The 24,337-nt window shown below is 47.1% G+C and overlaps 1 protein-coding gene across 1 annotated transcript; it reads left to right on the top strand.

Annotated features, from left to right (window-relative positions):
* The first annotated feature begins 19,313 nt into the window (after window positions 1-19,313).
* Window positions 19,314-21,331, top strand: LOC125540910 (pyruvate decarboxylase 2-like). Its single transcript, XM_048704433.1, has 2 exons — window positions 19,314-20,035; window positions 20,749-21,331. The coding sequence occupies exons 1-2, from the start codon at window positions 19,362-19,364 to the stop codon at window positions 21,293-21,295; spliced, it is 1,221 nt and encodes a 406-aa protein (XP_048560390.1). The 5' UTR covers window positions 19,314-19,361; the 3' UTR covers window positions 21,296-21,331.
* The last annotated feature ends 3,006 nt before the right edge of the window (window positions 21,332-24,337 follow it).

The raw sequence follows: 24,337 nt of genomic DNA, 5'->3' as shown, positions 1-24,337 counted from the left end.
CGCCACCTGGAACACCATAATGTAATGGTGTGTCCGAACGTCATAACCATACTTTATTAGATATAGTGCGATCTATCATGTCTCTTACCGATCTACCACTATCGTTTTGGGGTTATGCATTAGAGACAGCTGCATTCACATTAAATAGGGCACCATCTAAATCCGTTGAGACGACACCGTGTAAACTATGGTTTGGCAAGAAACCTAAGCTGTCATTTCTTAAAGTTTGGAGTTGCGATGCTTATGTGAAAAAGTTTCATCTCGATAAGCTCAAACTCAAATCGGAGAAATATGTCTTCATAGGATACCCAAAGGAGACAGTTGGGTACACCTTCTATCACAGATCCGAAGGCAAGACATTCGTTGCTAAGAATGGATCCTTTCTAGAGAAGGAGTTTCTCTTGAAAGAAGTGAGTGGGAGGAAAGTAGAAAACTTGATAAGGTAATTGCACCTTCTCCCTTATTGGAAAGTAGTTCATCACAGAAATCTGTTTCTGTGACACCTACACCAATTAGTGAGGAAGCTAATGATATTGATCATGAAACTTCAGATCAAGTTACTACCGAATCTCGTAGGTAAACCAGAGTGACATCCGCATCAGAGTGGTACGGTAATCCTATTCTAGAGGTCATGTTACTTGACCATGACGAACCTACGAACTATGAGGAAGCGATGATGAGCCCAGATTCCAATAAATGGCTTGAGGCCATGAAATCTGAGATAGGATCCATATATGAGAACAAAGTGTGGACTTTGGTGGACTTGCCCGAGGATCGGCAAGCCATTGATAATAAATGGATCTTCAAGAGGAAGACAGACACGGATAGTAGTGTTACTATCTACAAAGCTAGAATTGTCGCAAAAGGTTTTTGACAAGTTCAAGGTGTTGACTACGATGAGAGTTTCTCACTCGTATCTATGCTTAAATCAGTCCGAATCAAGTTAGCAATTGCCGCATTTTATGAAATCTGGCAAATGGATAACAAAACTGCAATCCTTAATGGATTTCTTAAAGAAGAGTTGTATATGATGCAACCAGAAGTTTTTGTCAATCCTAAAGGTGTTAACAAAATATGCAAACTCCAGCGATCCATCTATGGACTGGTGTAAGCATCTCGGAGTTGGAATATATGCTTAGATAAGTTGATCAAAGCATATAGTTTTATACAGACTTGCGGTGAAGCCTGTATTTACAAGAAAGTGAGTGGGAGCACTACAACATTTCTGATAAGTATATGTGAGTGACATATTGTTGATCGGAAATAATGTAGAATTATTCTGCAAAGCATAAAGGAGTGTTTGAAAGGAGTTTTTCAAAGAAAGACCTCGGCGAAGTTGCTTACATATTGAGCATCAAGATCTATAGAGATAGATCAAGACGCTTGATAAGATTTTTCAATAAATACATACCTTGACAAGATTTTGAAGTAGTTCAAAATGGAACAGTCAAAGAAAGAGTTTTTGCCTATGTTACAAGGTGTGAAATTGAGTAAGACTCAAAGCCCGACCACGGCAGAAGATAGAAAGAGAATGAATGTCATTCCCTATGCCTTGGTCATAGGTTCTATAAAGTATGCCATACTGTGTACCAGATCTATTGTATACCCTACCACTGAGTTTGGCAAGGGAGTACAATAATGATCTAGGAGTAGATCACTGGACAGCGGTCAAAATTATCCTTAGTGGAATAAGGATATGTTTCTCGATTATGGAAGTGGAAAAAGGTTCGTCGTAAAGGGTTACGCCGATGCAAGTTTTGACACTAATCTAGATGACTCTAAGTCTCGGTCTAGATACATATTGAAAGTGGGAGCAATTAGCTAGAGTAGCTCCATGCAAAGCATTGTTGACATAGAAATTTGCAAAATACATGCGGATCTGAATGTGGCAGACCCGTTGACTAAGATTCTCTCACAAGCAAAACATGATCACACCTTAGTACTCTTTGGGTGTTAATCACATAGCGATGTGAACTAGATTACTGAATCTAGTAAACCCTTTGGGTGTTGGTCACATGGCGATGTGAACTATGGGTGTTAATCACATGATGATGTGAACTATCGATGTTAATCACATGGTGATGTGATCTAGATTATTGACTCTAGTGCAAGTGGGAGACTGAAGGAAATATGCCCTAGAGGCAATAATAAAGTTATTATTTATTTCCTTATATCATGATAAATTTTTGTTATTCATGCTAGAATTGTATTAACCGGAAACATAATACATGTGTGAATACATAGATAAACAGAGTGTCACTAGTATGCCTCTACTTGACTAGCTCGTTAATCAAAGATGGTTATGTTTCCTAACCATGAACAAAGAGTTGTTATTTGATTAATGGGATCACATCATTAGTTGAATGATCTGATTGACATGACCCATTCCATTAGCTTAGCACCCGATCGTTTAGTATGTTGCTATTGCTTTCTTCATGACTTATACATGTTCCTATGACTATGAGATATGCAACTCCTGTTTGCCGGAGGAACACTTTGTGTGATACCAAACGTCACAACGTAACTGGGTGATTATAAAGGAGCTCTACAGGTGTCTCCAAAGGTACATGTTGGGTTGGCGTATTTGGAGATTAGGATTTGTCACTCCGAATGTCGGAGAGGTATCTCTGAGCCCTCTCGGTAATGCACATCACTTAAGCCTTGCAAGCATTGCAACTAATGAGTTAGTTGCGGGATGATGTATTACGGAACGAGTAAAGAGACTTGACGGTAACGAGATTGAACTAGGTATTGGATACCGACGATCGAATCTCGGGCAAGTAACATACCGATGACAAAGGGAACGACGTATGTTGTTATGTGGTCTGACCGATAAAGATCTTTGTAGAATATGTAGGAGCCAATATGGGCATCCAGGTCCCGCTATTGGTTATTGACCGGAGACGTGTCTCGGTCATGTCTACATTGTTCTCGAACCGTAGGGTCCGCACGCTTAAAGTTACGATGATAGTTTCATTATGAGTTTATGTATTTTGATGTACCGAAGGTTGTTCGGAGTCCCGGATGTGATCATGGACATGACGAGGAGTCTCGAAATGGTCGAGACATAAAGATTGATATATTGGACGGCTATATTCGGACACCGGAAGTGTTCCCGGAAAGTTTCGGATAAAACCGGAGAACCGGGGGATTACCGGAACCCCCCGGGGGGTTAATGGGCCTCATGGGCCTAAAGTGGAGAAGATGAAAGGCAGCCAGGGCAGGCCGCGCACCCCCTCTCCCCCTAGTCCGAATTGGACAAGGAGGGAGGGGCGGCGCCCCCCCTTTCCTTCCTCTCCTCTCTCCCTTCCTTCCCCTTCTCCTACTCCAACAAGGAAGGAGGGAGTCCTACTCCCGGTGGGAGTAGGACTCCCCTTGGCGCACCCACTCCTAGGCTGGCCGCCCCCTCCCCTCTTGCTCCTTTATATACGGGGGCAGGGGGGCACCCCATGACACACAAGTTGATCATCGTGATCGTTCCTTAGCCGTGTGCGGTGCCCCCCTCCACCATATTCCACCTCGGTCATATTGTAGCAGTGCTTAGGCGAAGCCCTGCGACGGTAGAACATCAAGATCGTCACCACACCGTCGTGCTGACGGAACTCATTCCCGAAGCTTTGCTGGATCGGAGCCCGGGGAGCGTCATCGAGCTGTACGTGTGTCAAGAACTCGGAGGTGCCGGAGTAACAGTGCTTGGATCGGTCGGACTGGGAAGACCTACGACTACTTCCTCTATGTTGCGACAACGCTTCCGCTTCGGTCTACGAGGGTACGTAGACAACACTCTCCCCTCTCGTTGCTATGCATCACCATGATCTTGCGTGTGCGTAGGAATTTTTTTGAAATTACTATGTTTCCCAACACCAACTAATGTATTAACAAAAGAATCCGACAATGTTTCTCTCTTAATCTCCTGAAAACCTAAAAAATCAGGTTTATATTTATTGACCAAATCAAACAGGCACCGAAGTTTACCTTTTTGACCTAAACCTCTAATATTCCAAAAGACACCAATTCATGGGATTTTAAAAGGGTGTGTCAGACTAAAAAGTCCACCTCTTACTGCATTCCCAGAGACACAAACAACACCAGCAATGCCCCCTGGTGTGTTAGTGCCTGGTATGCCACTATCATGAGTACAAACTCCATTTTCCTTATATATGTCAGTGTCCAAACTATCAGGTAAGGATATCTCAGGGTTTTGCGAAGCAAAAACTAAGCGTTTTTCAGTTTCATCTCTAACTAAATCATCAATGATCTGTTTTTTCTCTTTATCATTATCAACAATTCTTATGTTAACAGCAGAGGCATAAGCCTCTAAGATAGATGTAGATTCAGAAGTAAAAGACTTACTTTTGAAAGTGGCGGGGACCTCCAGGTTCTTTTTCTTTTTGTAAGCAGCAGCCTTCTCCATGATGTTTTGCCTGTTATGAGTTCTGGTGCTTGGTATTGTAGCAATCACTAGGCCCCACTTGCTTTTGTTAGCAGGTTGCTCATTGGGAAGAGGCAGTTTTTCCACCAGGCCCATTAGTTGTAGGCCACTGACCATAGAGGCATCCAAAGTGCCCATCTCCTCTTCAGAATCAGCAGCCTCACTTGCAGTATCAGATTCAGCATCATCTAATTCCTTCAGTAACTCAGAGCAATATCTTTCTGACTAGACATTGGGGGAGTGACACAATACCCCCCAGCTGCAGCAGAAGGGGTAGATATGCCATGGATCTCAATGCTAGGAGTACTTAAGACCTTGACAGCATCAGAGAAAGGTATTGCAGAGCATACATCTTGCACTTGTTGTTTTTCATTAGTCACTTTGTCCATTCTCACAGGAGAAATACAAGCCTCAACCAAAATAGCAGGATGGAAGGAAATGTTAGAATTGTGTCGAATATTATTGTACAAGGTAGGTTACAGTTGGATTTGGTTTTGGACTGTGTGTAGACAGGGTAGGAGTTGTGTCCTAATAGGACACTTGTATCCTAGGCCTCTCATATATAGCGAGGGTAGACACACGATGTGACCTATGCCAACATAATAGCACAGGCACGCGGGGGAGCCGGCGGCATGTGCCGGCGCCCGGGCGGCCAGGGTGCGGTATTGTAGCGGTGTCATGGGGAGGAGCGCCCGTAGTCAGGCCCCGGGGATGTAGCCATGATGGTGAACCTCGTTAACATATCTCGGTGTCATGCTCGTGTGATTGCTTGGTCCTCGGATGATCAACGGAATGCCTCGGATTTATTCTAACAAGTGGTATCATGAGCAAGGTTCGAGGAGTTTGCGAAATCGTTGATCTAGAGGAGATAACTCGTCAGATCGGATCATGTTTGAGACTGGGAAGCTGCACGCTCGTGAGAGCACTAGCGTACGTGTCAAGCAGCGATGGGAGATCAGCCAACTGATCGTCGGGGATGTGGATAATCGCGGTCACACGGGTTGCATCGGAGCGACGCTGGATGAGGCGCTTGTTGGCGATAAATCAAAAGAAGCAATCGAGGGTAGCAACGACAGGTAGTAGTGCTTGCGTTTAATATCTCGGTGAGATCGGATCAGCAGGAACAGCGGCAGCGTAACGCACGTGTGTTGGACGGACTCGGCGACTCAGCGCGATTGGCAGGCAGCGGTGGTACAAGGTCGAGGCTCATGTGGGTTTCTATTGTGCGGCCCAACGCGGAAGCAAGGCGCGCAGTCGGGCTGGGCCTGAGGAGCAAAGTTTGGCACGGGCCAGCGAGAGTCCGGGGACAGAGGCGCGGTGCGAAGCAGGAGGCCGTGTTGGCTGAACGCGAGCGAAACGGAGCTACGTGTGAGATTTGTTTGGGAAAAAAATTGGCATGTGCGTTCAGGCAAGAGGCAAATCAAGCGGCGGATAGAATTCACTAGAGTTGATCCATCGAGAAAGGGCTGAGGCAAAAGGCAACAAAGGGCATTGAAAGTTGTGCCTGGAAACAACCGTACGTGAAGTGTTGGTGATAACTAAAGATTAATTCCTTGGTAGTTTCTGCTTTGCACTGGGAGTAGGGTTTGTTGGGAATTTGGCAAAAAATGAATGCATGAGTTGTTGCGGGAAACTGGAGCCGGTTAAGATGGAAGTATCATGTGATGGTTGATATTCGCACAAGATGATTTGGGAGCCTGTAGCGCGTCATGCAGAGATCATGCATATACAGGGCGTCAAGGCAATGCACATATGTGCGGGTGGACACGATGTGGGGTGGAGCATGGTTACAGTCAAGTAATTTCGGCTGGGTCGGATTGGATTGTCTGATGGATCGATGGGGATGTCAGTCAAAACAGAAGACGGCGGTGATTTCAGCGACGACGACATAAGAGTGTGATGCTGATGGTGGCTGACTTCTGGGGCGTGGAAACACGTGGTGCAGGCTTGAGGGCTTGTGCGGTTTCGACAGACTATTGCGCAGGGTTGATTCAAGACGGTGCACATGAGAGTTTGGAGTCGACAGGGCGCGGGAGGGTGGCACGTACAGCCACCATGGAGTCATGTTGAAGGTGGAGTTGGAGGCTGACGGATGACTACACTCTGTGCTGATGGAGGGGCTACGGCGTAAGTTAACGGAGAGTCGAAGCCTATTTCAGCAGGATAGCGAGAGACACGTGGATCGGACTGGGTACCAATGGTCTGATGGAGACGTGATACTCGGCATCAGTTGGTAATGATCGATGGTTCTCTGCAGTAGGGGTTTGAGTGGTTTGGGTCTGCAGCCCTAGAGACTCGACCAGGACAGTAGAGGCTCGGCGCGGTGATAGCGGCGAGGCGTGCGGTAAGCACGGGACACAGCGACAGGCCAAGGCACTAGCGGTCAGACGTGTGGTCAGAAAAATTGTGCAGGGGGTGCTGAAGCAGTGTTGACGAGTACTGGATTCAAGTTGGTGACTGGGTCTATCGGTGCTGGAAGATGGACAGGAGTTGACCATGAAGAATCTAAGAAAGTGGCGGAAAGTCTGAAATTGTCAAAAGCTGAGAGAGTACACAGCCGTATATTCTGTGGTATTCGGTGCACATGGCAAAGTGCAGATGACAAGTACAAAGGAGGTGGAGTGCTATAGCTATGGGACATGTCAAAGACTATCCGGAAAAGGGATGAGAAAACTATGAATTTGACTCAGGGTGACATAGGGCGACAGTGAAATTCCTTCAAGTTTCAGACAGACGGTTAAGAAAGAGCGGTGATGTTGAGTTCAGGTAACTCTTATATGTAGATTTCAATATGTGAGTTGTTCATTTTCACGCAGATAAGTTATCGGTGTGTGATGGTATTGAACGGATTCTCTGGAAGTTGGGAGCACAACGTAGAGTAATGACGAACTTAATTTTGCTCGAGTGTTTACTGTGAAGAAAACGAGAAGGGACTACAGTTGCAAGTGGAGTCACATGGAGTTTGGGAGTACCAGTGGTGCTCATGGCGTATCTCAAGTCCAATGTACATGGAGGTTCGACGCATGGATGAATCCAAGGTGGTGGAGGATATTCGCCAAGGTGGAGTTTGTTAGAATTGTGTCGAATATTATTGTACAAGGTAGGTTACAGTTGGACTTGGTTTTGGACTGTGTGTAGATAGGGTAGGAGTTGTGTCCTAATAGGACACTTGTATCCTAGGCCTCTCATATATAGCGAGGGTAGACACACGATGTAACCTATGCCAACATAATAGCACAGGCACGCGGGGGAGCCGGCGCCCGGGCGGCCAGGGTGCGGTATTGTAGCGGTGTCATGGGGAGGAGCGCCCGTAGTCAGGCCCCGGGGATGTAGCCATGATGGTGAACCTCGTTAACAAATCTCGGTGTCGTGCTCGTGTGATTGCTTGGTCCCCGGATGATCAACGGAATGCCTCGGATTTATTCTAACAGGAAACACTGTCATCATTGTTCTTCTGTTTTCCAACTGGAGATTTCACCTTCTTAGCCCTGTTGCCCAGGTCCAGATCATCAATAGGTTCTTCTCCATCATCTAGGATATCCCTGTCAACTTCCTCATCTTCAAAATCCTTGTTATCCTCGTCCACAGTTATATCAGTAGGACCATTGTCATCGTTGGGATCATCAACACCAATCTGCTCGAATCCTTCAACTGTGAAATACAAGTTGTATAGCTTTTTCCTCATTCCCATGATTCGTTCAAAGGGTATTTTTTCTGGGTTTCTGCAAGCAATCTTAATCCTCACTTTCTCATAGAAACTCTTCATCAGACCGTTCCAGTCCACGTCCACCAGGATCCCGAAGCAAGAAGCAATCTGTGACAGAACTTTCCATGTGCACCACTTGGATGAAAGGCCTTCTACGATCACCAAGGCTTCAGACTACTCGCTGAAGGGGTCAATCGCACCAGTCCATTTCTCCACAGACACTGAAACTCCATCTATAGGCAGATCAAAGGCCGGAAACTCAATTAGCTCTTCTACATCCTTCCAGGGGGGAATCTAACCAGGAATTTTTTTTATCTGATAGCTGCCTGACTTGCCAGGTCTAGTGTTTGTTTTTTGTAGAAGATATCTGACAAGTTCTTGATCAGATCCGCCTTTTTAATCTCTCCTTTCATAATCCAAACCTCTCCGCAGTTCCTGAAATTGAGCCAATTTGCTTCACGCCCCACCGGCGCATCAATAAGATAGAACCCTAAACCCAGGGCTGAGGGTACGTAGACAACACTCCCCTCTCGTTGCTATGCACCATGCAGCGCAGTTGTTGACGTTGTGACCTTCTAATCCACAGAAGAAACAGATCTTCTTCTGAATGCAATTACCAACGTAGTGACCAGGGCTGCCACAGTTAAAACATACCTTGTCCTTATAGCGCTCATCGAGGATCTGGACGAGCGGGGCAGGCGGAGCCGGTGGCGGAGGCACTGCCAAGGCTTGTTGGGAGGGGCAGCACCCTTGGGAGGGGGGCAGCGGGATTGGGACGCGCCCCACCAGTCCCTTGGCGACGAGCTGGGTTCTTCTGCGGGGCTGGAGCACGTTGTTTCTGCACCCTGCTTGGCGCGCCCTTGTCCGCCATGGCAACCACCTGAGCAAAGGATTTGGATCCACCTCCGAGCCCTTCTCTGATGATTTTGAGTTGTATCGGTGGAGGGTCAAAGGGCCGGAGTTTTTTGACTGGGAACAAATCAGACGGGGAGAAGCAACCAGAACGAACTAGATCCTTCCGGAGCCATCCCAAGGTCGAAGCAGTTCGGCTTGGGGGACGGGGATGGGGTTGGCGGCGGGGAGGGGAGGGAATGGACCAGAGTTGTCCAAAAACCCTAGATATAACCTCATCCGCGTCGTCCTGGGTAGAAGGCGTAATCCCCAAAGGCGTCTTTACCCTACTGCACTTGATTGGTGGGAGCGACGTGGCAGTAGGGCCCACGCCACTCCGCATGGGCAATCCCATTTGAATCACAGGGGAAAAATCCCCCAACTCCGGCAGCGTGCGCATCGCCGCCGGCGAGAGGCCCTGTTCCTCAGAGCACAAACTCCGCCTAACAATCGCCTGTCTCTTAGATTGACGAATCGCAGCAGGTACCTGATTCTCAGGGATACAAATCCCCTCGCGTGACCTTGAACAAGCGCCGGAAGGAACCTCGTTGCGGTCACCAAACCACGGCGGCTCAAGTGCGCCACGACAAGGCAGGGGGTTGGTGCGGAACCTGTTGTGTTTCGTAGTAATTTCAAAAAAATTCCTACGCACACGCAAGATCATGGTGATGCATAGCAACGAGAGGGGAGAGTGTTGTCTACGTACCCTCGTAGACCGAAGCGGAAGCGTTGACGCAACATAGAGGAAGTAGTCGTACGTCTTCCCGATCCGACCGATCCAAGCACCATTACTCCGGCACCTCCGAGTTCTTGGCACACGTTCAGCTCGATGACGATCCCCGGGCTCCAATCCAGCAAAGCTTCGGGGATGAGTTCCGTCAGCACGACGGCGTGGTGATGATCTTGATGTTCTACCGACGCAGGGCTTCGCCTAAACACTGCAACGATATGACCGAGGTGGAATATGGTGGAGGGGGCACCGCACACAGCTAAGGAACGATCACGAAGATCAACTTGTGTGTCCTAGGGTGCCCCCCTGCCCCCGTATATAAAGGATCCAAGGGGGGGTGCGGCCAGCCCTATGGAGGCGCGCAGGAGGAGTCCTACTCCCACCGGGAGTAGGACTCCCCTCCCCTCTTCCTTGTCCAACTAGGAGAGGTGGAGGGAGAATAGGAAAGGGGGGGCGCCGCCCCTCCCTCCTTGTCCAATTCGGACTAGGGGGAGAGGGGGCGCGCGGCCTGCCCTGGCAGCCCCTTCCTCTTCTCCACATTAGGCCCATAAGGCCCATTAACCCCCCGGGGGGTTCCGGTAACCCCCCGGTGCTCCCGTTTTATCCGATACTTCTCCGGAACCCTTCCGGTGTCCGAATATAGTCGTCCAATATATCAATCTTTATGTCTCGACTATTTCGAGACTCCTCGTCATGTCCGTGATCACATCCGTGACTCCGAACTAACTTCGGTACATCAAAATGCATAAACTCATAATAACTGTCATCGTAACGTTAAGCGTGCGGACCCTACGGTTCGAGAACAATGCAGACATGACTGAGACAAATCTCCGTTCAATAACCAATAGCGGGACCTGGATGCCCATATTGGCTCCTACATATTCTACGAAGATCTTTATCGGTCAGACCGCATAACAACATACGTTGTTCCCTTTGTCATCGGTATGTTACTTGCCCGAGATTCGATCGTCGGTATCCAATACCTAGTTCAATCTCGTTACCGGCTAGTCTCTTTACTCGTTCCGTAATACATCATCTCGCAACTAACTTATTGGTTGCAATGCTTGCAAGGCTTATGTGATGTGTATTACCGAGAGGGCCCAGAGAAACCTCTCCGACAATCGGAGTGACAAATCCTAATCTCGAAATACGCCAACCCAACATCTACCTTTGGAGACACCTGTAGAGCTCCTTTATAATCACCTAGTTACGTTGTGACGTTTGGTAGCACACAAAGTGTTCCTCCGGCAAACGGGAGTTGCATAATCTCATAGTCATAGGAACATGTATAAGTCATGAAGAAAGCAATAACAACATACTAAACGATCGGGTGCTAAGCTAATAGAATGGGTCATGTCAATCAAATCATTCAAATAATGATGTGATCCCGTTAATCAAATAACAACTCTTTGTCCATGGTTAGGAAACATAACCATCTTTGATTAACGAGCTAGTTAAGTAGAGGCATACTAGTGACACTCTGTTTGTCTATGTATTCACACATGTATTATGTTTCCGGTTAATACAATTCTAGCATGAATAATAAACATTTATCATGAAATAAGGAAATAAATAATAACTTTATTATTGCCTCTAGGGCATATTTCCTTCAGTCTCCCACTTGCACTAGAGTCAATAATCTAGATCACATCACCATGTGATTAACATCGATAGTTCACATCATCATGTGATTAACACCCATAGTTCACATCGCCATGTGACCAACACCCAAAGGGTTTACTAGATTCAGTAATCTAGTTCACATCGCTATGTGATTAACACCCAAAGAGTACTAAGGTGTGATCATGTTTTGCTTGTGAGAGAATCTTAGTCAACGGGTCTGCCACATTCAGATCCGCATGTATTTTGCAAATTTCTATGTCAACAATGCTTTGCATGGAGCTACTCTAGCTAATTGCTCCCACTTTCAATATGTATCTAGACCGAGACTTAGAGTCATCTAGATTAGTGTCAAAACTTGCATCGGCGTAACCCTTTACGACGAACCTTTTTCCACTTCCATAATCGAGAAACATATCCTTATTCCACTAAGGATAATTTTGACCGCTGTCCAGTGATCTACTCCTAGATCATTATTGTACTCCCTTGCCAAACTCAGTGGTAGGGTATACAATAGATCTGGTACACAGTATGGCATACTTTATAGAACCTATGACCAAGGCATAGGGAATGACATTCATTCTCTTTCTATCTTCTGCCGTGGTCGGGCTTTGAGTCTTACTCAATTTCACACCTTGTAACATAGGCAAAAACTCTTTCTTTGACTGTTCCATTTTGAACTACTTCAAAATCTTGTCAAGGTATGTATTTATTGAAAAATCTTATCAAGCGTCTTGATCTATCTCTATAGATCTTGATGCTCAATATGTAAGCAACTTCGCCGAGGTCTTTCTTTGAAAAACTCCTTTCAAACACTCCTTTATGCTTTGCAGAATAATTCTACATTATTTCCGATCAACAATATGTCACTCACATATACTTATCAGAAATGTTGTAGTGCTCCCACTCACTTTCTTGTAAATACAGGCTTCACCGCAAGTCTGTATAAAACTATATGCTTTGATCAACTTATCTAAGCATATATTCCAACTCCGAGATGCTTACACCAGTCCATAGATGGATCGCTGGAGTTTGCATATTTTGTTAACACCTTTAGGATTGACAAAAACTTCTGGTTGCATCATATACAACTCTTCTTTAAGAAATCCATTAAGGATTGCAGTTTTGTTATCCATTTGCCAGATTTCATAAAATGCGGCAATTGCTAACTTGATTCGGACTGATTTAAGCATAGATACGAGTGAGAAACTCTCATCGTAGTCAACACCTTGAACTTGTCAAAAACCTTTTGCGACAATTCTAGCTTTGTAGATAGTAACACTACTATCCGTGTCTGTCTTCCTCTTGAAGATCCATTTATTATCAATGGCTTGCCGATCCTCGGGCAAGTCCACCAAAGTCCACACTTTGTTCTCATATATGGATCCTATCTCAGATTTCATGGCCTCAAGCCATTTATTGGAATCTGGGCTCATCATCGCTTCCTCATAGTTCGTAGGTTCGTCATGGTCAAGTAACATGACCTCTAGAATAGGATTACCGTACCACTCTGATGCGGATGTCACTCTGGTTTACCTACGAGATTCGGTAGTAACTTGATCTGAAGTTTCATGATCAATATCATTAGCTTCCTCACTAATTGGTGTAGGTGTCACAGAAACAGATTTCTGTGATGAACTACTTTCCAATAAGGGAGAAGGTGCAATTACCTTATCAAGTTTTCTACTTTCCTCCCACTCACTTCTTTCAAGAGAAACTCCTTCTCTAGAAAGGATCCATTCTTAGCAACGAATGTCTTGCCTTCGGATCTGTGATAGAAGGTGTACCCAACTGTCTCCTTTGGGTATCCTATGAAGACATATTTCTCCGATTTGAGTTTGAGCTTATCGAGATGAAACTTTTTCACATAAGCATCGCAACTCCAAACTTTAAGAAATGACAGCTTAGGTTTCTTGCCAAACCATAGTTTACACGGTGTCGTCTCAACGGATTTAGATGGTGCCCTATTTAATGTGAATGCAGCTGTCTCTAATGCATAACCCCAAAACGATAGTGGTAGATCGGTAAGAGACATGATAGATCGCACTATATCTAATAAAGTATGGTTATGACGTTCGGACACACCATTACATTATGGTGTTCCAGGTGGCGTGAGTAGTGAAACTATTTCACATTGTTTTAACTGAAGACCAAACTCGTAATTCAAATACTCTTCTCCACGATCAGATCGTAGAAACTTTATTTTCTTGTTACGATGATTTTCCACTTCACTCTGAAATTCTTTGAACTTTTCAAATGTTTCAGACTTATGTTTCATCAAGTAGATATACTCATATTTGCTCAAATTATCTGTGAAGAACAGAAAATAATGATACCTGTCGCGAGCCTCAATATTCATTGGACCACATACATCAGTATGTATGATTTCCAATAAGTCAGTTGCTCGCTCCATAGTTCCGGAGAACGGCATTTTAGTCATCTTGCCCATGAGGCATGGTTCGCAAGCATCAAGTGATTCATAATCAAGTGATTCCAAAAGCCCATCAGCATGGAGTTTCTTCATGCGCTTTATACCGATATGACCTAAACGGCAGTGCCACAAATAAGTTGCACTATCATTATTAACTTTGCATCTTTTGGTTTCAATATTATGAATATGTGTATCACTACGATCGAGATCCAACGAACTTGTTTCATTGGGTGTATGACCATTGAAGGTTTTATTCATGTAAACAGAACAACAATTATTCTCTGACTTTAATGAATAACCGTATTGCAATAAACATGATCAAATCATATTCATGCTCAACGCAAAAACCAAATAACACTTATTTAGGTTCAACACTAATCCCGAAAGTACAGGGGAGTGTGTGATGATGATCATATCAATCTTGGAACTACTTCCAACACACATCGTCACTTCACCCTTAACTAGTCTCTGTTTATTCTGCAACTCCTGTTTCGAGTTACTACTCTTAGCAACTGAACCAGTATCAAATACTGAGGGTTTGCTTTAAACACTAGTGAATTACACATCAATAACATGTATATCAAATATACCTTTTACTTTGCCATCCTTTCTTATCCACCAAATACTTGGGGTAGTTCCGCTTCCAGTGACCAATCCCTTTGTAGTAGAAGCACTTAGTCTTAGGCTTAGGACCAGACTTGGGCTTCTTCACTTGAGCAGCAACTTGCTTATTGTTCTTCTTGAAGTTCCCCTTCTTCCCTCTGCCCTTTTCTTGAAACTAGTGGTCTTGTCTACCATCAACACTTGATGTTTTTCTCGATTTCTACCTTCGTCAATTTCAGCATTACGAAGAGCTTGGGAATCGTTTCCGTTATCCCTTGCATATTATAGTTCATCACGAAGTTCTACTAACTTGGTGATGGTGACTAGAGAATTCTGTCAATCACTATCTTATTTGGAAGATTAACTCCCACTTGATTCAAGCGATTGTAGTACCCAGACAATCTGAGCACATGCTCACTAGTTGAGCGATTCTCCTCCATCTTTTAGCTATAAAACTTGTTGGAGACTTCATATCTCTCAACTCGGGTATTTGCTTGAAATATTAACTTCAACTCCTGGAACATCTCATATGCTCCATGACGTTCAAAACGTCTTTGAAGTCCCGATTCTAAGCCATTAAGCATGGTGCACTAAACTATCAAGTAGTCATCATATTGAGCTAGCCAAACGTTCATAACGTCTGCATCTGCTCCTGCAATAGGTCCGTCACCTAGCGGTGCATCAAGGACATAATTCTTCTGTGCAGCAATGAGGATAAACCTCAGATCACGGATCCAATCCGCATCATTGCTACTAACATCTTTCAACACAATTTTCTCTAGGAACATATCAAAATAAACACAGGGAAGCAACAACGCGAGCTATTAATCTACAACATAATTTGCAAAATACTACCAGGACTAAGTTCATGATAAATTTAAGTTCAATTAATCATATTACTTTAAGAACTCCCACTTAGATAGACATCCCTCTAATCCTCTAAGTGATCACGTGATCCAAATCAACTAAACCATAACCGATCATCACGTGAAATGGATTAGTTTTCAATGGTGAACATCATTATGTTGATCATATCTACTATATGATTCACGCTCGACCTTTCGGTCTCCGTGTTTCGAGGCCATATCTGTATATGCTAGGCTCATCAAGTTTAACCTGAGTATTCTGCGTGTGCAAAACTGGCTTGCACCCGTTGTAGATGGACGTAGAGCTTATGACACCCGATCATCACGTGGTGTCTGGGCACGACGAACTTTGGCAACGGTGCATACTCAGGGAGAACACTTCTTGATAATTTAGTGAGAGATCATCTTATAATGCTACGGTCAATCAAAGCAAGATAAGATGCATAAAAGATAAACATCACATGCAATCAATATAAGTGATATGATATGGCCATCATCATCTTGTGCTTGTGATCTCCATCTCCGAAGCACCGTCATGATCACCATTGTCACTGGCGCGACGCCTTGATCTCCATCGTAGCATCGTTGTCGTCTCGCCAATCTTATGCTTCCACGACTATCGCTACCGCTTAGTGATAAAGTAAAGCATTACAGCGCGATTGCATTGCATACAATAAAGCGACAACCATATGGCTCCTGCCAGTTGCCGATAACTCAGTTACAAAACATGATCATCTCATACAATAAAATTTAACATCATGTCTTGACCATATCACATCACAACATGCCCTGCAAAAACAAGTTAGACGTCCTCTACTTTGTTTGTTGCAAGTTTTACGTGGCTGCTACGGGCTTAAGCAAGAACCAATCTTACCTACGCATCAAAACCACAACGATAGTTTGTCAAGTTGATGCCGTTTTAACCTTCGCAAGGACCGGGCGTAGCCACACTCGGTTCAACTAAAGTTGGAGAAATTGACACCCGCCAGCCACCTGTGTGCAAAGCACGGCGGTAGAACCAGTCTCGCGTAAGCGTACGCGTAATGTCGGTCCGGGCCGCTTCATCCAACAATACCGCCGAACCAAAGTATGACATGCTGGTAGGCAGTATGACTTATATCGCCCACAACTCACTTGTGTTCTACTCGTGCATATAACATCAAACCATAAAACCTAGGCTCGGATGCCACTGTTGGGAAACGTAGTAATTTCAAGAAAATTCCTACGCACACGCAAGATCATGGTGATGCATAGCAACGAGAGGGGAGAGTGTTGTCTACGTACCCTCGTAGACCAAAGCGGAAGCGTTGTCGCAACGTAGAGGAAGTAGTCGTACGTCTTCCCGGTCCGACCGATCCAAGCACCGTTACTCCGGCACCTCCGAGTTCTTGGCACACGTACAACTCGATGACGCTCCCCGGGCTCCGATCCAGCAAAGCTTTGGGGATGAGTTCCGTCAGCACGACGGCGTGGTGACGATCTTGATGTTCTACCGTCGCAGGGCTTCGCCTAAGCACTGCTACAATATGACCGAGGTGGAATATGGTGGAGGGGGGCACCGCACACGGCTAAGGAACGATCACGATGATCAACTTGTGTGTCATGGGGTGCCCCCCTACCCCCGTATATAAAGGAGCAAGGGGGGAGGGGGCGGCCGGCCTAGGAGTGGGCGCGCCAAGGGGAGTCCTACTCCATAGGACTCCCTCCTTCCTTGTTGGAGTAGGAGAAGGGGAAGGAAGGGAGAGAGGAGAGGAAGGAAAGGAGGGGCGCCGCCCCTCCCTCCTTGTCCAATTCGGACTAGGGGGAGAGGGGGCGCGCGGCCTGCCCTGGCTGCCTTTCCTCTTCTCCACTTTAGGCCCATGAGGCCCATTAACCCCCCGGGGGGTTCCGGTAATCCCCCGGTTCTCCGGTTTTATCCGAAACTTCCCCGGAACACTTCCGGTGTCCGAATATAGCCGTCCAATATATCAATCTTTATGTCTCGACCATTTCGAGACTCCTCGTCATGTCCATGATCACATCCGGGACTCCGAACAACCTTCGGTACATCAACTTCGGTACATCAAAATGCATAAAACTCATAACAACTGTCATCGTAACTTTAAGCGTGCGGACCCTACGGTTCGAGAACAATGCAGACATGACTGAAGACAAATCTCCGGTCAATAACCAATAGCGGGACCTGGATGCCCATATTGGCTCCTACATATTCTACGAAGATCTTTATCGGTCAGACCGCATAACAACATATGATCGGTATGTTACTTGCCCGAGATTCGATCGTCGGTATCCAATACCTAGTTCAATCTCGTTACCGGCAAGTCTCTTTACTCGTTTCGTAATACATCATCTCACAACTAACATATTATTTGTAATGCTTGCAAGGCTTATGTGATGTGCATTACCGAGAGGGCCCAGAGATACCTCTCCGACAATCGGAGTGACAAATCCTAATCTCGAAATACGCCAACCCAACATGTACCTTTGGAGACACCTGTAGTGCTCCTTTATAATCACCCAGTTACGTTGTGACGTTTGGTAGCACCCAAAGTGTTCCTCCGATAAACGGGAGTTGCATAATCTCATAGTCATAGGAACATGTGGTATAAGTCATGAAGAAAGCAATAACAACATACTAAACGATCGGGTGCTAAGCTAATAGAATGGGTCATGTCAATCAAATCATTCAAATAATGATGTGATCCCGTTAATCAAATAACAACTCTTTGTCCATGGTTAGGAAACATGACCATCTTTGATTAACGAGCTAGTCAAGTAGAGGCATACTAGTGACACTCTGTTTGTCTATGTATTCACACATGTATTATGTTTCCGGTTAATACAATTCTAGCATGAATAATAAACATTTATCATGAAATAAGGAAATAAATAATAACTTTATTATTGCCTCTAGGGCATATTTCCTTCAGAACCCACTCCTTGCCACAGCCCTCATGCGCTTGGTGGCAGCACACCCAGGATGCACTCCCATCGAAGCGCCCGTCGTAGTTCACTCGATTTCGCCTCCGCCCTTGCCCAAATCACGAACTTTGATGGCGGCGAGTGCGGAAATGGGGGCATCCTTGCCCTCTCCTCCAGTGTGGCCTCCTCGAAGATGCACCGCGCCAGCTTCGTCTGCTCCAAGTCTGCTTTCTTCTGACAAATCTCCGCGACCTTCGCGGCTGCGGATCTCTCCACCGGATCGGTCGCCGTCGCCGCCGCCTGGTCCACCGCCTTCCACTCCTGCACGCACCGGATCCACTCGAAGGTGGCGTCCCGGATCCTGGTCGCGCGCTCCCTCCACCCCGCAGCTCGGGTCGCCATGAGTACTGCTTGCGGGATCAGAGAGATTAGCCGCAGAATCTCGGGGAATCTCTCGTAGATGGCGGGGGGGAGCGGCTGGGGTGGGGGTGTGGGTGCGGCCGGCGTCCGCGCCCCTCGCCGGCGTGGAGGCATGCAATATAAAGCGCCTTGATCCCAGCCCTTGGGCTCCTCTTGCGGCTCGAAGGGTAAAGTTGAACACCGACGATCTGTGCTAAATGGAGTAGCAGGTACAATCACGACCGAACTGTTGTGTGGCTTGGATCGGGTCCTGATGAACTCCTCGACATTGCCGGTCGTGATTGTAACCCTTGATAGTTTTTAAGTAATACAAGTATTATCCCGCAAAAAAAAGCTTTAAGGTAGATATTTTGGCTTCGTTTGAAAAAAAAGGAGGCGAGTGATGGGGTCTTTCACACGTCACCCTGTCTGGCTCTGGCTGGCCAGTAGGATCCTTAAGTTTTTTTTCTATTACTAGTATAACCTTCGCCGGATGGACGCGTACACGTTGCCTTTTAGTACCGTGTATTAGTATGTTGTTTATTATACTTCGTGTTGCACAAGGAAAGTAACAGGAGCTCGTGCACCCAGTCGGAGTCGGTTTCCGGTACCAAGAAGCAAAGTAGCAATACGTCCATGATTCTCTCGTCATATAAATAGTCACGACCAGCACGGGTCAAACCACCCAAGAAAATAGTTGTCGCCTCCCAATCTCTCCTCGATCGCGTACGTACCTCGATCGATCGACCAACCGACCTACCATGGAGACGGGCATCGGATCCGTGGACGGGCCCAAGGGGGCGCCGAGCGGCGCCGTAGCTTGCCCGGCGACGTTCCCGGCGTCGTCGCCCACCTTCGTCGGCTCCCCGGAGGCCACGCTGGGCCGCCACCTTGCGCGGCGCCTGGTGCAGGTCGGCGTGGGCGACGTGTTCGCCGTGCCGGGCGACTTCAACCTGACCCTCCTCGACTACCTCGTCGCCGAGCCCGGGCTGCGCCTCGTCGGCTGCTGCAACGAGCTCAACGCCGGCTACGCCGCCGACGGGTACGCGCGCGCTAAGGGCGTCGGCGCGTGCGCCGTCACCTTCACCGTCGGTGGGCTCAGCGTGCTCAACGCCATCGCCGGCGCGTACAGCGAGAACCTCCCCCTGATCTGCATCGTCGGCGGGCCCAACTCGAACGACTACGGCACCAACCGGGTTCTTCATCACACCATCGGCCTCCCTGATTTCTCTCAGGAGCTGCGGTGCTTCACGCCGGTGACGTGCTACCAGGCCGTCGTCAACAACCTCGACGACGCCCACGAGCAGATCGACAAGGCTATCTCCACGGCTCTCAAGGAGAGCAAGCCGGTGTACATCAGCGTCAGCTGCAACCTCCCCAGCGCCCCCCACCCCACCTTCAGCCGCGACCCCGCCCCCTACTTCCTCGCACCAAGGTCTGCATGCATGCTCCCTAAGTTTTACTCTCTTTGTTTTTCTTCTTTTTTTGGCACGTGTCATGATCGATCAGGAGATGCAAGAAGATATAATGTCGGATCAATAAGGACGTGCAATGCAATGCATGCAGGATGAGCAACCAGATGGGACTTGAGGCGGCGGTGGAGGCGACGGTGGCCTTCCTGGACAAGGCGGTGAAGCCGGTGATGGTGGCGGGGCCCAAGCTGCGGGTGGCCAAGGCGGGCGCGGCGTTCGCGGAGCTGGCAGACGCGAGCGGCTACGCCGTGGCGGCCATGCCGTCGGCCAAGGGGCTGGTGGCGGAGACGCTGCCGCGCTTCATCGGCACCTACTGGGGCGCGGTGAGCACGGCCTTCTGTGCCGAGATCGTCGAGTCGGCCGACGCCTACCTCTTCGCCGGCCCCATCTTCAACGACTACAGCTCCGTGGGCTACTCCTTCCTTCTCAAGAAGGAGAAGGCGGTGATCGTGCAGCCCGACCGCGTCACCGTCGGCAACGGCCCGGCCTTCGGCTGCATCATGATGAAGGACTTCCTGTCTGAGCTCGGCAAGCGCCTCAAGAAGAACACCACCGCCTACGAGAACTACAAGCGGATCTGGGTGCCTGAGGGGCAGCCGCCCGAGAGCAAGCCCGGCGAGCCGCTGCGCGTCAACGTGCTCTTCAAGCACGTCCAAAAGATGCTCACCGGCGACAGCGCCGTCATCGCCGAGACGGGCGACTCGTGGTTCAACTGCCAGAAGCTCAAGCTCCCCGACGGCTGCGGGTACGAGTTCCAGATGCAGTACGGCTCCATCGGGTGGTCGGTCGGGGCGCTGCTTGGCTACGCGCAGGGCGCCACTGACAAACGTGTCATCGCTTGCATCGGCGACGGCAGCTTCCAGGTGACGGCGCAGGACGTGTCCACCATGCTCCGCTGCGGCCACAACAGCATCATCTTCCTCATCAACAATGGCGGCTACACCATCGAGGTCGAGATCCACGACGGGCCGTACAACGTCATCAAGAACTGGAACTACACCGGCCTCGTCGACGCCATCCACAACGGCGACGGCAAGTGCTGGACAGCCAAGGTGACGTGCGAGGAGGAGCTGACGGCGGCCATCGACACGGCGACCGGGGACAAGAAGGACTGCCTGTGCTTCATCGAGGTGGTGGCGCACAAGGACGACACCAGCAAGGAGCTCCTCGAGTGGGGATCCAGGGTCTCCGCCGCGAACTCCAGGCCACCCAACCCGCAGTAGACCACACTAGTAGCAGATCTAGATTTTTGATGATTTGAGCCAGGTTTTTTCGTTTCGATTTAGAGTCCAACGTACGTTTGATTTTACTACTAGCATGCTTGCATGCATGCAAACTTCGCATACTATTTCTAGCAGGTTGAATTAATAATAGTGATTGATTGATGAAGTTGGACGATTCTTCTTCTTAATTTGTGCTATTTCTACTGCAGAGAGCTCTTCCCATTCCTTTATCTCACTCATATTTTCTTATTTCTCAATTGAACCAAATGTAAGACCTTTTTTTTTAGTTCAACGTCTTATATTTTGGGTACAAGGGTACATAAAATATAAGACTTTCTTTTAGTTCAACGTCTTATAGTTTTGTACGGTTCAATCATGTTGTCGATTAGGAAAGAGAAAAATAGATTAGAACATAACTTACAATTAAACTTGCAAGACGCATTGGCTTGCATCAGTCTTTAAATCTGCACACAAAAACCAAGCAAGTTTCAATCCAAACTAGAGGCTAACTCATGCTTTGCCGTGTCGTCCTTCACTCATAGGTTATTGCAGGTTGTTTTGTTTTGATTTTATCTATGTTGTTTTGGGTTTTAATTTTGTTCTGACGGTTGTTTATATTCTAAGAGGAGAATAGAGTTGTTCGGTGTGTGATTGTGGTGTCCTTACACGGTTTGGCTTTGGTGCCAGTCGGTGAAATTGTTGCTATAACACTCTGGTCTGCAAATGAATTACTTGCTCGCCTAGCTCGACTCCCTGCTCCGCTTACTCGCTTGGTCTGCTAGCTCAGAACAAACCGGTTGTCATGTTTTTAATTTGGAAATGTTTGTTAACATGGATTTTTAAATCAATGCATTTAAAAATATTGTGAATTAAAAAATCATGGATTTTACAAGAATAATGCGAATTTTATTTTTTTTATGGATTTTAGATAATGCTCACTAATTTGAAAAAAGGTTCAAAAAATCTGAATAAATCAAAGGATTTAAAAATTCACGTGAACTTTAGAAATATTGACGTATCGTTATTATTCGTGAATTTGAAACAATGTTTCATGGATTTTATAAAATGGTCATAGGTTTTCCTTTTATTTTCATGAATTTTAGCAAATATTCATGAACTATGATGTGAATAAGTAAATTAGAAGAAAAAACAAACATGAAAAGAAGAAAAAACATGAAATTAAAAAGGATAAAACAACCAAGTAATACATTCTCAAAACCAGGAAAACCGATCGACCCATTACGACTCGTTTCTCTCAACTAGCGCAACACACACTTACAAGCGGGGCCCATAGCAACCCAACAGTTCTTAGTGCACTTGAGGCTCCAAATCTAAGAAGCTTAGTATCTTAGAAGATTCCGAAGCACGTGTCAAACCTGCATATAGTGCCCCCATTCATAGCCAACCGCGTCATGACTTCACCCTTGTCTTGGTCTAGTACGACCACTGGGAAGAGATGACTTGGGAGAAGCAACATGGTTGTGTGAGCCAGGGAGACTACAAGCCCAAGGAGAGGAGGGAGGGTAGTGCATGTGGGGTCAAGCTTCGGAGAGAAGGGCGACAGGGCCATGCGCTTCCCTAAGAGAGGGTCTGGATGCGTCCGAGAAGGCTAGGAGAGAGATGGGAGCAAGGACGTGTGGGACCATGCGCTGGTTGTGCGGCAAAAATTTGCTGGGGATAGAGCGCCGCGAGGTGTGACGGGAGTGGGTGTCGTGGAGGTGGCCATCGGGGATGGAGAGTCATTTTCAAAGATCCTTCGATGCAACTGCCTCAAGAATGCTCATTGGATCGTTGCAGTAGCCTTTGTGGCGACCCTTCTTCCATGTCTTGTGCATACAGTCAAGTGATCCAAGCATCCCTGGCCATCCTCTTGCTTCAGTCTTAGTCATCCACCTTTGGGTGTCTTCCTCGATTGGTGCTCTCAAGTACTCTGGGTCGAAGACATCGATCACTGCTTTAGTGAATCTTCGAACAGACTCCAAGATTGTGTCTTCACCAATGCGGACATAGTAATCGATTGCATCGGCCGAACACCCATATGCCAAGACTCGAATAGCCACAATGCATTTCATCAGAGGGCTTGCACTTATCTCTCCACATGCATTTCTCCGAAGCTTGAACCAATCATCATATCTCTCAACGGCTTTTGCAATGGTGAGAAAAAGACTTACGTGCATCCGAAAGCGTCGGCAAAAGTACTTCTCCGGATAGGTTGGCCTTGTGGCAAAGTAGTCTCTCATGATCTTCGCATGACCCTCTACTCTATCATGGTTGATGTGTATGCGGCCAAACTGTGTTCCTCTCCTCGTGTGCCGAACATCATCATTGAAAATCATGCCTAAAACAGTGTCAAAGTCATCGTCGTCTTCTTCATCTTCGAATGACGATGAGTCCTCCAAACCAATCTCCCTCAACCTCTTCATCTACAATTCAAACGGCTTGGTTCAATCCAAACGACCCGGTTCACAAAGAAACGATAAAAAACTCACCTAGCCAATTCGCCGAACACTTGCGGTGCAGAGGTGGTGCACCGGCCGGCCGATGTCGTTCTAACCAAACAGGCCGGCAGCGACGAGAGGGAACAACCTACAACGGTGTGCAATGAACGTGAGATGCGGCGGCCGGCAGAAAAAGAAGAAGAAGAGAAGCAATTCGAGAATCAACAACAAAGGCGACGATGGTCGCGGTTCACCTAATTCCGGTGACGGGGACGGGGGGTGGGGGGGGGAAGGGTTGGACGTCAGGCAGAAGGGCGGCGGAGGGCAGTGGAGGCAACGTGGCAGTGGTGGGGCCGGCGGGGGGTCGTGCCGGCGAAAGTGCAGGTGCAGGGGGCAACGCGAAGGAGTGGCTTACTCAGCCGCCAATCGGCAGAGTAAATTTAGGGAGAGGATTGGAGAGAGGAGTAAAATTTTAGTCCCTTACGACGGATAAGGGATCGGGTAGGTGTCGATTAGAGAAGTAAAACAGAAATTTTACTCTAACCGGTTATAAGGGATCGGTTAGAGTTGCACTTAATGTGCTAAAATCTTAGCAAGTATTTGT

Source organism: Triticum urartu, chromosome 2 (assembly GCF_003073215.2).
Source record: "Triticum urartu cultivar G1812 chromosome 2, Tu2.1, whole genome shotgun sequence".
Classification (NCBI taxonomy): Eukaryota; Viridiplantae; Streptophyta; class Magnoliopsida; order Poales; family Poaceae; genus Triticum; species Triticum urartu.
This window is presented reverse-complemented; position numbering and strand designations above follow the sequence as displayed.